General features: G+C 55.7%; 1 protein-coding gene across 1 annotated transcript in view; it reads left to right on the top strand.

Annotated features, from left to right (window-relative positions):
* Positions 1-12,659, top strand: part of LOC121002662 (adhesive plaque matrix protein-like) — a 78,188-nt gene that overhangs the window by 65,011 nt on the left and 518 nt on the right. The window contains exon 2 of the mRNA XM_040434095.1: positions 9,055-12,493. Within this exon, the coding sequence (XP_040290029.1) occupies positions 9,055-12,493 (3,439 nt within the window). The remainder of the gene's footprint in view (positions 1-9,054; positions 12,494-12,659) is intronic.

Consider the following 12,659-nt stretch of genomic DNA (forward strand, 5'->3'; position numbering starts at 1 on the left):
GCAGTCCATGGGGTGGGAAGACCAGCACCTCCAGAGGGAAAACGTCCAACGGTTAAACAGGAACCACAGCCTGCAATACCTTGCGCCCTAGGGCAGCATCAGCCGACGCCACAGAGTGCAGCTGGTAGAACTTTGTGAAGGTATGTAAGGACGACCAGGTGGCCGCCTTACAAAGTTGTGATGTAGAGGCTCGATTGCGTCTAGCCCAGGAGGCCCCCAGGGAACCCTATCCCGGGACCGATAGGCCATGGCAATAGTCGACCAAATCCACCGAGCCACAGTGACCTTGGAGGCCGCCAGACCCTTACGAGGCCCATCGGGAACCACAAAAAGGGAGTCCGAGCGGCGAAATGGGGCAGTAACCGACAGGTACACCCGTAAAGCACGGAAAACTTCTAGAGAATGAGAGCGCGCTCCTTGGGGTTCGCCGGAGCGGGGCAAAAGGATGGCAGGACTATGTCCTCATTAAGGTGGAAGGCGGAAACCACCTTGGGCAAAAAGGAAGGGACAGGGCGCAGTACCACCTTCTCCTTGTGGAAGACCAAAAAGGGCTCTTTAAAGGAAAGGGCGGCCAGCTCTGATACCCTCCTGATAGAGGTGATGGCCACCAAAAAGACCACCTTCCAGGTGAGAAAGCTCAGGGAAATATTCCTCTGGGGCTCAAAAGGAGCCGCCTGGAGAGAAGACAGAACCAGGTTCAGATCCCAGGGGGGCAGAGGAGGGACCGAATTCGCCACCCCCTGCAGGAAGGTCCTCACCGGACCTAGCAGAGCCAGAGAGCGCTGAAAGAAAATGGCCAGAGCGGAGACCTGACCCTTCAGAGAGCTCAGGGACATTCCCATCTCAAGACCCGACTGGAGAAAGGAGAGGACCATCGGAACGGAGAAATGAAGGGGAAAAACGCCTATCTTCTCACAAAAAGGCAAGAAAGGCCTTCCAGGTACGATAGTATATCCGGGAGGAAGCTGGTTTCCTGGCTTTGTTCATGGTCTTCACGACAGAGTCTGAGAAGCCCCTCTTCTTCAAGATAGTGGTCTCAACAGCCACACCGTTAAACGAAGTGGTTATAAATTCTGGTGGGAGAGGTCCTTGAGACAGCAGGTCCTCCCAGAAAGGAAGAGGCTACGGAACGTCCGCCAGTGTCCGAGTGACCTCCGAGAACTAGGCACGGCAAGGCCAATTGGGAGCAATGAGGATGGTCGGGATTCCTTCGGCCGCGACCCTGCGAAGAACCTTTGGGAGTAGAGGCAGTGGTGGGAAGACATAGAGGAGTGCGAAGTCTTGCCACGGAGACACCAGAGCGTCCACCCCGTACGCCTCCGGAACCCGAGCTCGGGCCAGGAACCTTGTTGTTGAGCCTGGACGCCATCAAGTCCACGTCCGGGCGGCCCCAACAGCGACAGACATCCTCGAATACGTCCGGATGCAGAGACCACTCTCCCGGATCCACCCTGTTGCGGCTGAGAAAGTCCGCCGTCCAGTTTTCGACCCCTGGGATGTACACTGCAGACAATATTGGAAAGTGAGCCTCCGCACACTGGAGGATCTTCTTCACCTCCTGCATCACCGGCCGGCTGCTGATGATTGATGTAGGCCACGGCTGTGGCATTGTCCGACTGGATCCTTACCGGGAGGCCCGTTAGGAGGGGGGTCCAATGAGACAGAGAGGAAAATTGCTCTGAGCTCCAATATGTTGATCGGAAGTCGGGCTTCCACTTCTGACCACACCCCCTGAACCGTCCGAGCACGGAGAACGCCGCCCCAACCCAGGAGACTGGCATCGGTGGTGACGACTGTCCAGGAGATTGGGAGGAAGGATTTCCCCGAAGTCAGACTCTGAGGGGACAGCCACCACGGGAGGTCCATGCGAACCCAAGGAGGAAGGCGGATCCGAGAGTCCAGACCCCTCGATGTCCTGTCCCAGAAAGACAGGATCGCCTGCTGCAGAGGCCGAGTGTGAAACTGGGCAAAGGGGACTGCCTCGAAGGAGGCCACCATAAGCCCCAGAACCTGCATGCACTCCCGGATGGAGAGACACGGGGAATGCAGAAGGCGAGACACGAACTCCCGTATCCGTGAGAACTTGCAACCCGGGAGGAATACCCGGGCTGCAGTAGCGTCCATAATCATCCCCAGGAAGGTCACCCTCTGGGAAGGTTGGAGAGAGGAGTTCGGGAAGTTGATCAGCCAGCCGAACTGTTGCAGAGTCTGAACAGTGATCCTGACGCTGTCTTCGGCCTGGGGACGAGAGAGAGCCTTTATCAGAATGTCATCCAGGTTAGGGCAGCAGAGATATGCCCCTGGTACAGAGAAGCGCCATGATCGGCGCCAAGATCTTTGTGAAAACCCGCGGGGCGACGAACTGATAATGACGGTCGCCAATGGCGAAGTGCAGGAACATGTGGTGAGATTCTGCGATAGGGACATGCAGATAGGCGCGAGGAACTCCCCTGGAAGAAGAGAAGCAATAACGGAGCGGAGGGATTCCATCCAGGACCTCCGCACCCGCAGGGACTTGTTTAACAGCTTCAGGTCTAGGACCGGACGCACTGATCCCTCCTTCTTTGGCACTACAAAGATATTTGAGTAGAAACCTGCCCCCTGTTCCTCCAGAGGAACTGGAACAACTACTCCCCTGACCAGAAAGGAAGAAACCGCTTGTAAAAGGGCCGAGGCTCGGGCCGGATCCCCCGGAACACGAGAAGGAAAGAAACGTTCCGGAGGTCTGGAAACAAATTCTATCTTGTAACCGGAAGTTACAATTTCCAGGGCCCAGGCGTCTTGAACGTGAGCTCTCCAGACATGCTGAAAGGAGAGCAGACGGCTTCAGGCGGAGGACTGCTTGGGAACCACGGGGCGGGCAGAACTCCCCTGGAACTGTGCCCGCGGGCGCCAGGTAGGTTGAGGCTTAAAGGAAGGCTTCTTGCGGAAGTCCTGAGAGCCGCCGGAGGAGGAGGTTGTCGCAGACCTGGAGGAGGAGAAGCGCCGAAAGGACTGATTTCTAGAGCCAGAGGGGCGAGCTCTGAAGGCGCGCTTGGATCTAGATTGGGTCAGGTGTACTCTTACCCCCGTAGCGTCAGAGATAATCTCATCCAGCTTAGCACCGAAGAGCCTGGAGCCCGCAAATGGGAGGTTAGTGAGGGAACGCTTGGAGAAAGAGTCGGCGTCCCAGACCTTCAACCAGACCTCCCTGCACTGCGTGACTGAGAGGGCCGACACCCGCGCAAAGAGAGTGCCGACATCCAATGAGGCCCCACAGAGGAATGTTGTCGCCTGGGACATCTGGAGGATGAAGTTTAGGGTGTCTGCAGAAACATCCTGCTCCGCGAGGTCCTGATGATGGCGCTGCAACCACACCGAAAGCGCCCTGGCTACCCAGGCCGAGGCGAACGCGGGCCGCAGACCTGTGCCCGCCAGAGAGAATATGGCTTTGGAAAGAGAGTCCAAACGCCTGTCAACAGAGTCCTGTAGGGAGGACCCGTCCAGGACAGGTATTGCCGTATTCTTAGCCAATCTGGCCACCGGCAGGTCGACCTTAGGAGGAGAAGACCACTGCTGCACATTATCTGCCGGGAAAGGATAAAGAGTATCCATATGCCTTGTAGCAGAAAAACGGTGATTAGGGCGTTCCCAAGCCTTAGAAAGGACCTTGGCGAACTCGCCATGAATGGGGAATGTGACTGCCTCCGGTTTTCTGGAGTGGAAGAGGGGGAATTCCTGGCTACTAGTAGGAGGTTCCCCCTGGATGTCAAAGGTGTCACGTACCGCCGTGGCCAAGTCTGCCACCATGGTGGAGAGCTTAGGTGAGGGTTCTGGCTCCGTGTCCTCGTCCGAGCCGGACCTTTCCTCTTCAGACCTGTAATCCCTGTGAGAGGGAGAGGTTGAACACGCCTGCAGGCGAGGGGGGGGGGGGGGGGGGGGGGTAAGCAGACATCCGAGGAGGGATGCTGCTGCGTACGCTGCCTCTTAACGGTCGAGCGTCCTCTACGGGGGGCGCCAGGAGGTGAAGCGGTGCTAACCACAGGCGGTGGATCAGTGGCCGCCATGTGTTCCATAAAGGCCATGGCCGCGCGCGAGACTTGGGCCAAGTCCGCGGCCACCCTAGCTATGGCAGAGGCCCAGGAGGGCTCCGCAGGGGCGGAGGAGGGACTGGGCTGGTTTGGTGGAGGGGGAGGAGGAGGTGGATGATCCTGTCCCAAGGCAAGAGTCACAGGAGACCACTGTAACCAATAGTGGCAAGCAGCAGACCTTACAGGATCCCAGTGGGACCTGAGGAGTGGCTTTCGATTTTTGGGGGGCTCCAGGTCTTGGCATGATGGCGGCAATCCCGGAGTCAGGGTCTCCTACAGCTTTGCGGAACACTATCTGTCCTACCGTGACCTGTGAGGAGCTGGAGTAGCAGTCAAGCGTGGAGAGACGCTGAGGCAAAGCGGAAGCGCCGGAGCTGATGCGATAGGCTCCGCCCCCCAGTCACGTCACAGATCACGCGAAAAAATTGCAGTAAAAAATCACGTGCGCGCGGGAACTATGAAAAAAGGCAGACCCCGGCTCCGAAAATGGCGCCCACCGCCAGAATGCAGGGGACAAGGAATCCCTCCTCCCTCTCAACCAGCCGGCCCTCCCAGATCCACAGGTAAGCCCTAAAGAACCGTGTCACAGTGTGAGCACGGGGGGAGCTGCAGGAGAGTCGTGTACTTATCTGAGTCCCGCAGTCTTCACCCTCTGTACCGGACCAGCAGGGCGTCACCTCTTCAGTCATCTGGCACAAGGAGTGGCAGTGCACTGGAAAGACGGCAGGAGTAGGTGACCCCGGATCTGGTAGGCCACCGGAGCTGCAGGTCGAGCCCGGTTCCACTTATCTTCTGGGGGGAAAGGGAGGTAGCCGGGGACGGCCATTCGACCCCGGCGCTCGCTCCACTGAGAGACCAGGGACGCACCATGCGACCCTGCGTCCTCTGTTTAGAAAAAAACAAACAGGAGAAGAAAAAACTACAGGGACAACCCTGCGGGGGCGTCACCTCCTTATCCGACACCAAGCTAAAACGGAGGTCCTCCTGTTGGAGCACGGGGGTGTGGCCAGTGGGGGAGGAGCTGTTCTTTATTATTTGCATAGTGTCTCCTCCTAGTAATGGCCTAAGCCAGGGGTCTGCAACCTTTAAGACATAAAGAGCCACTTGGACCCGTTTCCGAAGGGGAAAAAAAACTGGGAGCCGCAAAACCATTGCGATATTTAAAACAAATCTAACACTGCATATATTGTTTCTTACCTTAATGCTATATACAGGACCGTGCAGTCAGCTGTCAGTCTGAAGAAAAAATGGACTTTCACTTAACAATGTAAAATATATTTTTGCAAATTAATAGCTTATTAAAATATTTAATTTACCTTTACCAGCCCCCCCCCCCCCCCAATCATGTGCCAGTAGTAATACCAGACCCCCCTTCAATCATGTGCCAGTAATACCAGACCCCCCCCCCCAATCATGTGCCAGTAATACCAGACCCCCCCAATCATGTGCCAGTAATACCAGACCCCCCCAATCATGTGCCAGTAATACCAGACCCCCCCCCCAATCATGTGCCAGTAATACCAGACCCCCCCCCCAATCATGTGCCAGTAATACCAGACCCCCCCATTCATGTGCCAGTAATACCAGACCCCCCCCAATCATGTAGCAGTAATACCAGACCCCCCCCAATCATGTGCCAGTAATACCAGACCCCCCCAATCATGTGCCAGTAATACCAGACCCCCCCAATCATGTGCCAGTAATACCAGACCCCCCCCAATCATGTGCCAGTAATACCAGACCCCCCCCAATCATGTGCCAGTAATACCAGACCCCCCCAATCATGTGCCAGTAATACCAGACCCCACTCCAATCCTGTGCCAGTAATACCAGACCCCCCAATCATGTGCCAGTAATACCAGACCCTCCCAATCATGTGCCAGTAGTAATACCAGACCCCCCCAATCATGTGCCAGTAGTAATACCAGACCCCCCCAATCATGTGCCAGTAGTAATACCAGACCCCCCCCCCCCCCCAATCATGTGCCAGTAATTCCAGGGCCCCCCCAAATTCCCCAATCATGTGCCAGTATAATACCAGCCCCCCCCCCCCATTATGTGCCAGACTGGCAGTTAAAAAAAATAAAAATAAATTAACACTTATACTTACCTCTTTGGAGCGATGCAGGCCTCTTCCGGTCTGTGTCCCGACTCCAGCGCTGTACGGCTCAGGCGGCCTCTGATAGGCTGCCGGCCTAGTAGTGCCGGCAGCCTATCAGAGGAACAGGAAAGGGACACACCTCCCTGCCCTGCTCCTCCGCAGCCTTCTGTTTGTATCGCTGTCCTGAGGACGGCGATACAAACAGATCACTATGGAGATGAGCGCTTCGCTCCCACAATGGAAGCACTCATCTCAGTGCCTGCCCCGCCGCACACACACTGCCGCTGGCCTGGGGGGGATTTGATACCCCGCTTCCTACGCCCATGCCGAAGCCGCGGCAAAGGTTCAAAAGAGCCGCATGCCGTCTTCCCACCCCATGGACTGCTCTAGGACGTCCCATGGTCTGTGTCCCCCAATGGAATGGGCGAGAAAAGCAGTTATCAAGATTGTAGTAGGCTTTGCTACAATAACGCCGCAGTCCGATATTCAACTTGATTTCTATATTGAGGAGGGTGAGAGGATTTCTTGGATAATCATGTTAGGGGTTGATGTGATATTTCCCATTATTGTACGTTATTATGAATTTGATTGTCACCTGACTCTTTAGTATGGCTGCATCAAGGTGCGATCTTCCTCCGATGCGATTCTCCGCATTGTTGAGCCCATTTTTTAGAGGCTCGTTTCTCTATATCCCATCCCCTTTGACTATAAGTGATATTTACCGTCTGATGTAATTTAATAAAATCATATATTTTTATACAAACAGTATCCTCGTTTTTTGGCGTTTGCCTTATGTTGTTTTTTTCTGAGGACTGATGTGTTGTAGGTCTAATAATTTCTAGAGGTTCTGCCCATTGCCCAGCTTATGGCGTTGTATGAAATCCTATAGAACTTCTGACGCCTCTTATGTCATTAATTAGGGAGCTGACCTCAACACAACCAGCTCAATGATTTGGTATGAGGCTCTCAGATAGCGTCATTTGCCCCATTAACATCTTCAGGAAGGGGTTAACTGAGGACCCCTGCGCAGTCTGACCGGCTGATAACGGGTCCCACTCACAAGCTGCGGGATTACATGGTGGCCTCTGTGCCGTGCCCACAGCGGTCCCAAAAATAAGAAAATCCTAGATGGTCTTAAAAGTATCAAAACAAACCCTGAACCAGGACATGGTAGATCATCGGGCCCCAGCACTTAGGGCCCTTTTCGCCACTACTGTTTGTCACAAGCCTTTGTGCTTAAAGGGGTTGTCTGGGTTCAGAGCTGATAGGAGCATGAAATGATGCTCTCCCTTGCCCTGTGCGGAGGGTTCCTGGTGACGTCACCGGCTCTGATGGGAGGACTTTAGCGCTGCCCTAGTCGTTTTACAGACCTGCCCATTAGTGCCAGTGATGTCACTAGGCCCACTGCTGGGAAGAAGCCTCCGCCTAGTAGTCCCTATTGAGAGCCCGGTACGTCACCGGATCTCCAGAAAAAGCCAATCCCGGAGGGCAAAGGAGAGCATCGGGCCATGAAATCAGGGGGGCAGATCAGTTGTGCGAATGAGGCCCTACTCTGCCATAAAACATCCCTCCTGTGGTTGGTGACTGCCCTCTAGTGGTTGGAAGATGTCCACACTGCAGGAGACCATCATGAAGACTTCCTTGCCCCCTGAGAATGAACGCACCAGGGATGGAGCAGCGGAGAGTCATCTACACGCATGTTCTCCAGCCTCAAGATCCGATCATGAGAAGATGTATAAGACATGATGTAATCGTAGAACTGTTGGCGTAGCTCGGGGGGTGATGCAGGATCGGTAACGGATTTACGGTTGGCGCTGAGACTGGAAACACAGACGGTAGACGGAATAAATAGCCGCAGAGTCAAGAAGTCAATGATTTTATTGTTGTTGACAAATGTCTTCAGAATGAAGCACAAGATCCACATGATGTATAAACCATTATATAAATCACGTCTCCTCTGTAGCACTCGGATCCAGTGGTGCTGCAGAGCAGTAATCATACAGTCGTCACCTTCTCAGCTACAGAGGGGTCACTGAAGACAATGCCCTGTACTGTAATAACCACAGTGATTGCATCATTATAAACTGCACAGTCACAAGCTGCCACTCAGCCGCCATGGTTATCAGCGCACCCCCCGTTTTTACCATCGGGTGGGGGGGGGGGGTTAGAAATGCACCAAAGTTCCCTACAGACAACAGCATTGATCCATCACACTCATCATCACACAGGAAACACAAACTGGGTCTGGAGGCTACAATACAGCCTGTGAAACATGAGCGCAGCTCTGCAGCATGCTAGTACCTTCTAGAATAATGATCCATATGACCGATGAGCGCTGCTACAGATATCAATGGACACTTCGGGGGCCACCACTGACACTCATCACACTCCAGGCATATGGCGGTGTAGGATGCCGGCTCCTCTCATAGCACCGCTGCTTCCAGGACACAGGGGTAAGATCCCGGATTTGTAAGCAGCATTGTGGAATATAAAATCTAAATGCTGCCGAGGTTGAATAGTAGGAAATACTCTGCCTCATGCTACACACAGCAACGAGGTAACATGCGCCAGTCTACAAAAGACTTCCTGCAACCGCCGCAGTATAATATACCAGTCCGCGTGCAGTAATATCCCCCCTTCATACAGAGGAACAGCTTCAGAGACGCCTTGTATCCGGCACAAATAATCAAATCTCACACAAAAACAGAGAGAAAAACTCCGAAAACCAAGAGCCAAACGGAGCTCATAATAAATCACAGCACAACATATGCCCCGAGCAGTGGAAACCGCGCAGCAAATCTGTGGTCACCTACAGCCTGCCCCTCCATACTAGTGTCACCCCGGCCCCTCCATACTAGTGTCACCCCGGCCCATCCATACTAGTGTCACCCCGGCCTCTCCATCCATCCTCCTCCATCACCCCGGCCTCTCCATACTCCTCCTTCATCACCCCGGCCTCTCCATACTCCTCCTTCATCACCCCGGCCTCTCCATACTCCTCCTCCATCACCCCGGCCTCTCCATACTCCTCCTCCATCAACCCGGCCTCTCCATACTCCTCCTCCATCAACCCGGCCTCTCCATACTCCTCCTCCATCAACCCGGCCTCTCCATACTACTCCTCCATCAACCCGGCCTCTCCATCCTCTTCCATACTCCTCCTCCATCAACCCGGCCTCTCCATCCTCTTCCAAACTCCTCCTCCATCAACCCGCCCTCTCCATACTCCTCCTCCATCAACCCGGCCTCTCCATACTCCTCCTCCATCACCCCGGCCTCTCCATACTCCTCCTCCATCAACCCGGCCTCTCCATACTACTCCTCCATCAACCCGGCCTCTCCATCCTCTTCCATACTCCTCCTCCATCAACCCGGCCTCTCCATCCTCTTCCAAACTCCTCCTCCATCAACCCGCCCTCTCCATACTCCTCCTCCATCAACCCGGCCTCTCCATACTACTCCTCCATCAACCCGGCCTCTCCATCCTCTTCCATACTCCTCCTCCATCAACCCGGCCTCTCCATACTCCTCCTCCATCAACCCGGCCTCTCCATACTCCTCCTCCATCAACCCGGCCTCTCCATCCTCTTCCATACTCCTCCTCCATCAACCCGGCCTCTCCACACTCCTCCTCCATCAACCCGGCCTCTCCATACTCCTCCTCCATCAACCCGGCCTCTCCATACTCCTCCTCCATCAACCCGGCCTCTCCATACTCCTCCTCCATCAACCCGGCCTCTCCATACTCCTCCTCCATCAACCCGGCCTCTCCATACTCCTCCATCAACCCGGCCTCTCCATACTCCTCCTCCATCACCCCGGCCTCTCCATACTCCTCCTCCATCACCCCGGTCTCTCCATCCTCTTCCTCCATCAACCCGGCCTCTCCATCCTCTTCCTCCATCAACCCGGCCTCTCCATCCTCTTCCTCCATCAACCCGGCCTCTCCATCCTCTTCCATACTCCTCCTCCATCACCACGGCCTCTCCACCCTCTTCCTCCATCACCACGGCCTCTCCATCCTCTTCCTCCATCACCACGGCCTCTCCATCCTCTTCCTCCATCACCACGGCCTCTCCATCCTCTTCCTCCATCACCACGGCCTCTCCATCCTCTTCCTCCATCACCACGGCCTCTCCATCCTCTTCCTCCATCACCACGGCCTCTCCATCCTCTTCCTCCATCACCCCGGCCTCTCCATACTCCTCCTTCATCACCCCGGCCTCTCCATACTCCTCCTTCATCACCCCGGCCTCTCCATACTCCTCCTCCATCACCCCGGCCTCTCCATACTCCTCCTCCATCAACCCGGCCTCTCCATACTCCTCCTCCATCAACCCGGCCTCTCCATACTACTCCTCCATCAACCCGGCCTCTCCATCCTCTTCCATACTCCTCCTCCATCAACCCGTCCTCTCCATCCTCTTCCAAACTCCTCCTCCATCAACCCGCCCTCTCCATACTCCTCCTCCATCAACCCGGCCTCTCCATACTCCTCCTCCATCACCCCGGCCTCTCCATACTCCTCCTCCATCAACCCGGCCTCTCCATACTACTCCTCCATCAACCCGGCCTCTCCATCCTCTTCCATACTCCTCCTCCATCAACCCGGCCTCTCCATCCTCTTCCAAACTCCTCCTCCATCAACCCGCCCTCTCCATACTCCTCCTCCATCAACCCGGCCTCTCCATACTCCTCCTCCATCAACCCGGCCTCTCCATCCTCTTCCATACTCCTCCTCCATCAACCCGGCCTCTCCATACTCCTCCTCCATCAACCCGGCCTCTCCATACTCCTCCTCCATCAACCCGGCCTCTCCATACTACTCCTCCATCAACCCGGCCTCTCCATCCTCTTCCATACTCCTCCTCCATCAACCCGTCCTCTCCATCCTCTTCCAAACTCCTCCTCCATCAACCCGCCCTCTCCATACTCCTCCTCCATCAACCCGGCCTCTCCATACTCCACCTCCATCACCCCGGCCTCTCCATACTCCTCCTCCATCAACCCGGCCTCTCCATACTACTCCTCCATCAACCCGGCCTCTCCATCCTCTTCCATACTCCTCCTCCATCAACCCGGCCTCTCCATCCTCTTCCAAACTCCTCCTCCATCAACCCGCCCTCTCCATACTCCTCCTCCATCAACCCGGCCTCTCCATACTACTCCTCCATCAACCCGGCCTCTCCATCCTCTTCCATACTCCTCCTCCATCAACCCGGCCTCTCCATACTCCTCCTCCATCAACCCGGCCTCTCCATACTACTCCTCCATCAACCCGGCCTCTCCATCCTCTTCCATACTCCTCCTCCATCAACCCGGCCTCTCCATCCTCTTCCAAACTCCTCCTCCATCAACCCGCCCTCTCCATACTCCTCCTCCATCAACCCGGCCTCTCCATACTACTCCTCCATCAACCCGGCCTCTCCATCCTCTTCCATACTCCTCCTCCATCAACCCGGCCTCTCCATACTCCTCCTCCATCAACCCGGCCTCTCCATACTCCTCCTCCATCAACCCGGCCTCTCCATCCTCTTCCATACTCCTCCTCCATCAACCCGGCCTCTCCACACTCCTCCTCCATCAACCCGGCCTCTCCATACTCCTCCTCCATCAACCCGGCCTCTCCATACTCCTCCTCCATCAACCCGGCCTCTCCATACTCCTCCTCCATCAACCCGGCCTCTCCATACTCCTCCTCCATCAACCCGGCCTCTCCATACTCCTCCATCAACCCGGCCTCTCCATACTCCTCCTCCATCACCCCGGCCTCTCCATACTCCTCCTCCATCAACCCGGCCTCTCCATACTACTCCTCCATCAACCCGGCCTCTCCATCCTCTTCCATACTCCTCCTCCATCAACCCGGCCTCTCCATCCTCTTCCAAACTCCTCCTCCATCAACCCGCCCTCTCCATACTCCTCCTCCATCAACCCGGCCTCTCCATACTACTCCTCCATCAACCCGGCCTCTCCATCCTCTTCCATACTCCTCCTCCATCAACCCGGCCTCTCCATACTCCTCCTCCATCAACCCGGCCTCTCCATACTCCTCCTCCATCAACCCGGCCTCTCCATCCTCTTCCATACTCCTCCTCCATCAACCCGGCCTCTCCACACTCCTCCTCCATCAACCCGGCCTCTCCATACTCCTCCTCCATCAACCCGGCCTCTCCATACTCCTCCTCCATCAACCCGGCCTCTCCATACTCCTCCTCCATCAACCCGGCCTCTCCATACTCCTCCTCCATCAACCCGGCCTCTCCATACTCCTCCATCAACCCGGCCTCTCCATACTCCTCCTCCATCACCCCGGCCTCTCCATACTCCTCCTCCATCACCCCGGTCTCTCCATCCTCTTCCTCCATCAACCCGGCCTCTCCATCCTCTTCCTCCATCAACCCGGCCTCTCCATCCTCTTCCTCCATCAACCCGGCCTCTCCATCCTCTTCCTCCATCACCACGGCCTCTCCATCCTCTTCCTCCAT

The sequence above is a fragment of the Bufo bufo genome, chromosome 5 (genome assembly GCF_905171765.1).
Source record: "Bufo bufo chromosome 5, aBufBuf1.1, whole genome shotgun sequence".
NCBI lineage: Eukaryota > Metazoa > Chordata > Amphibia > Anura > Bufonidae > Bufo > Bufo bufo.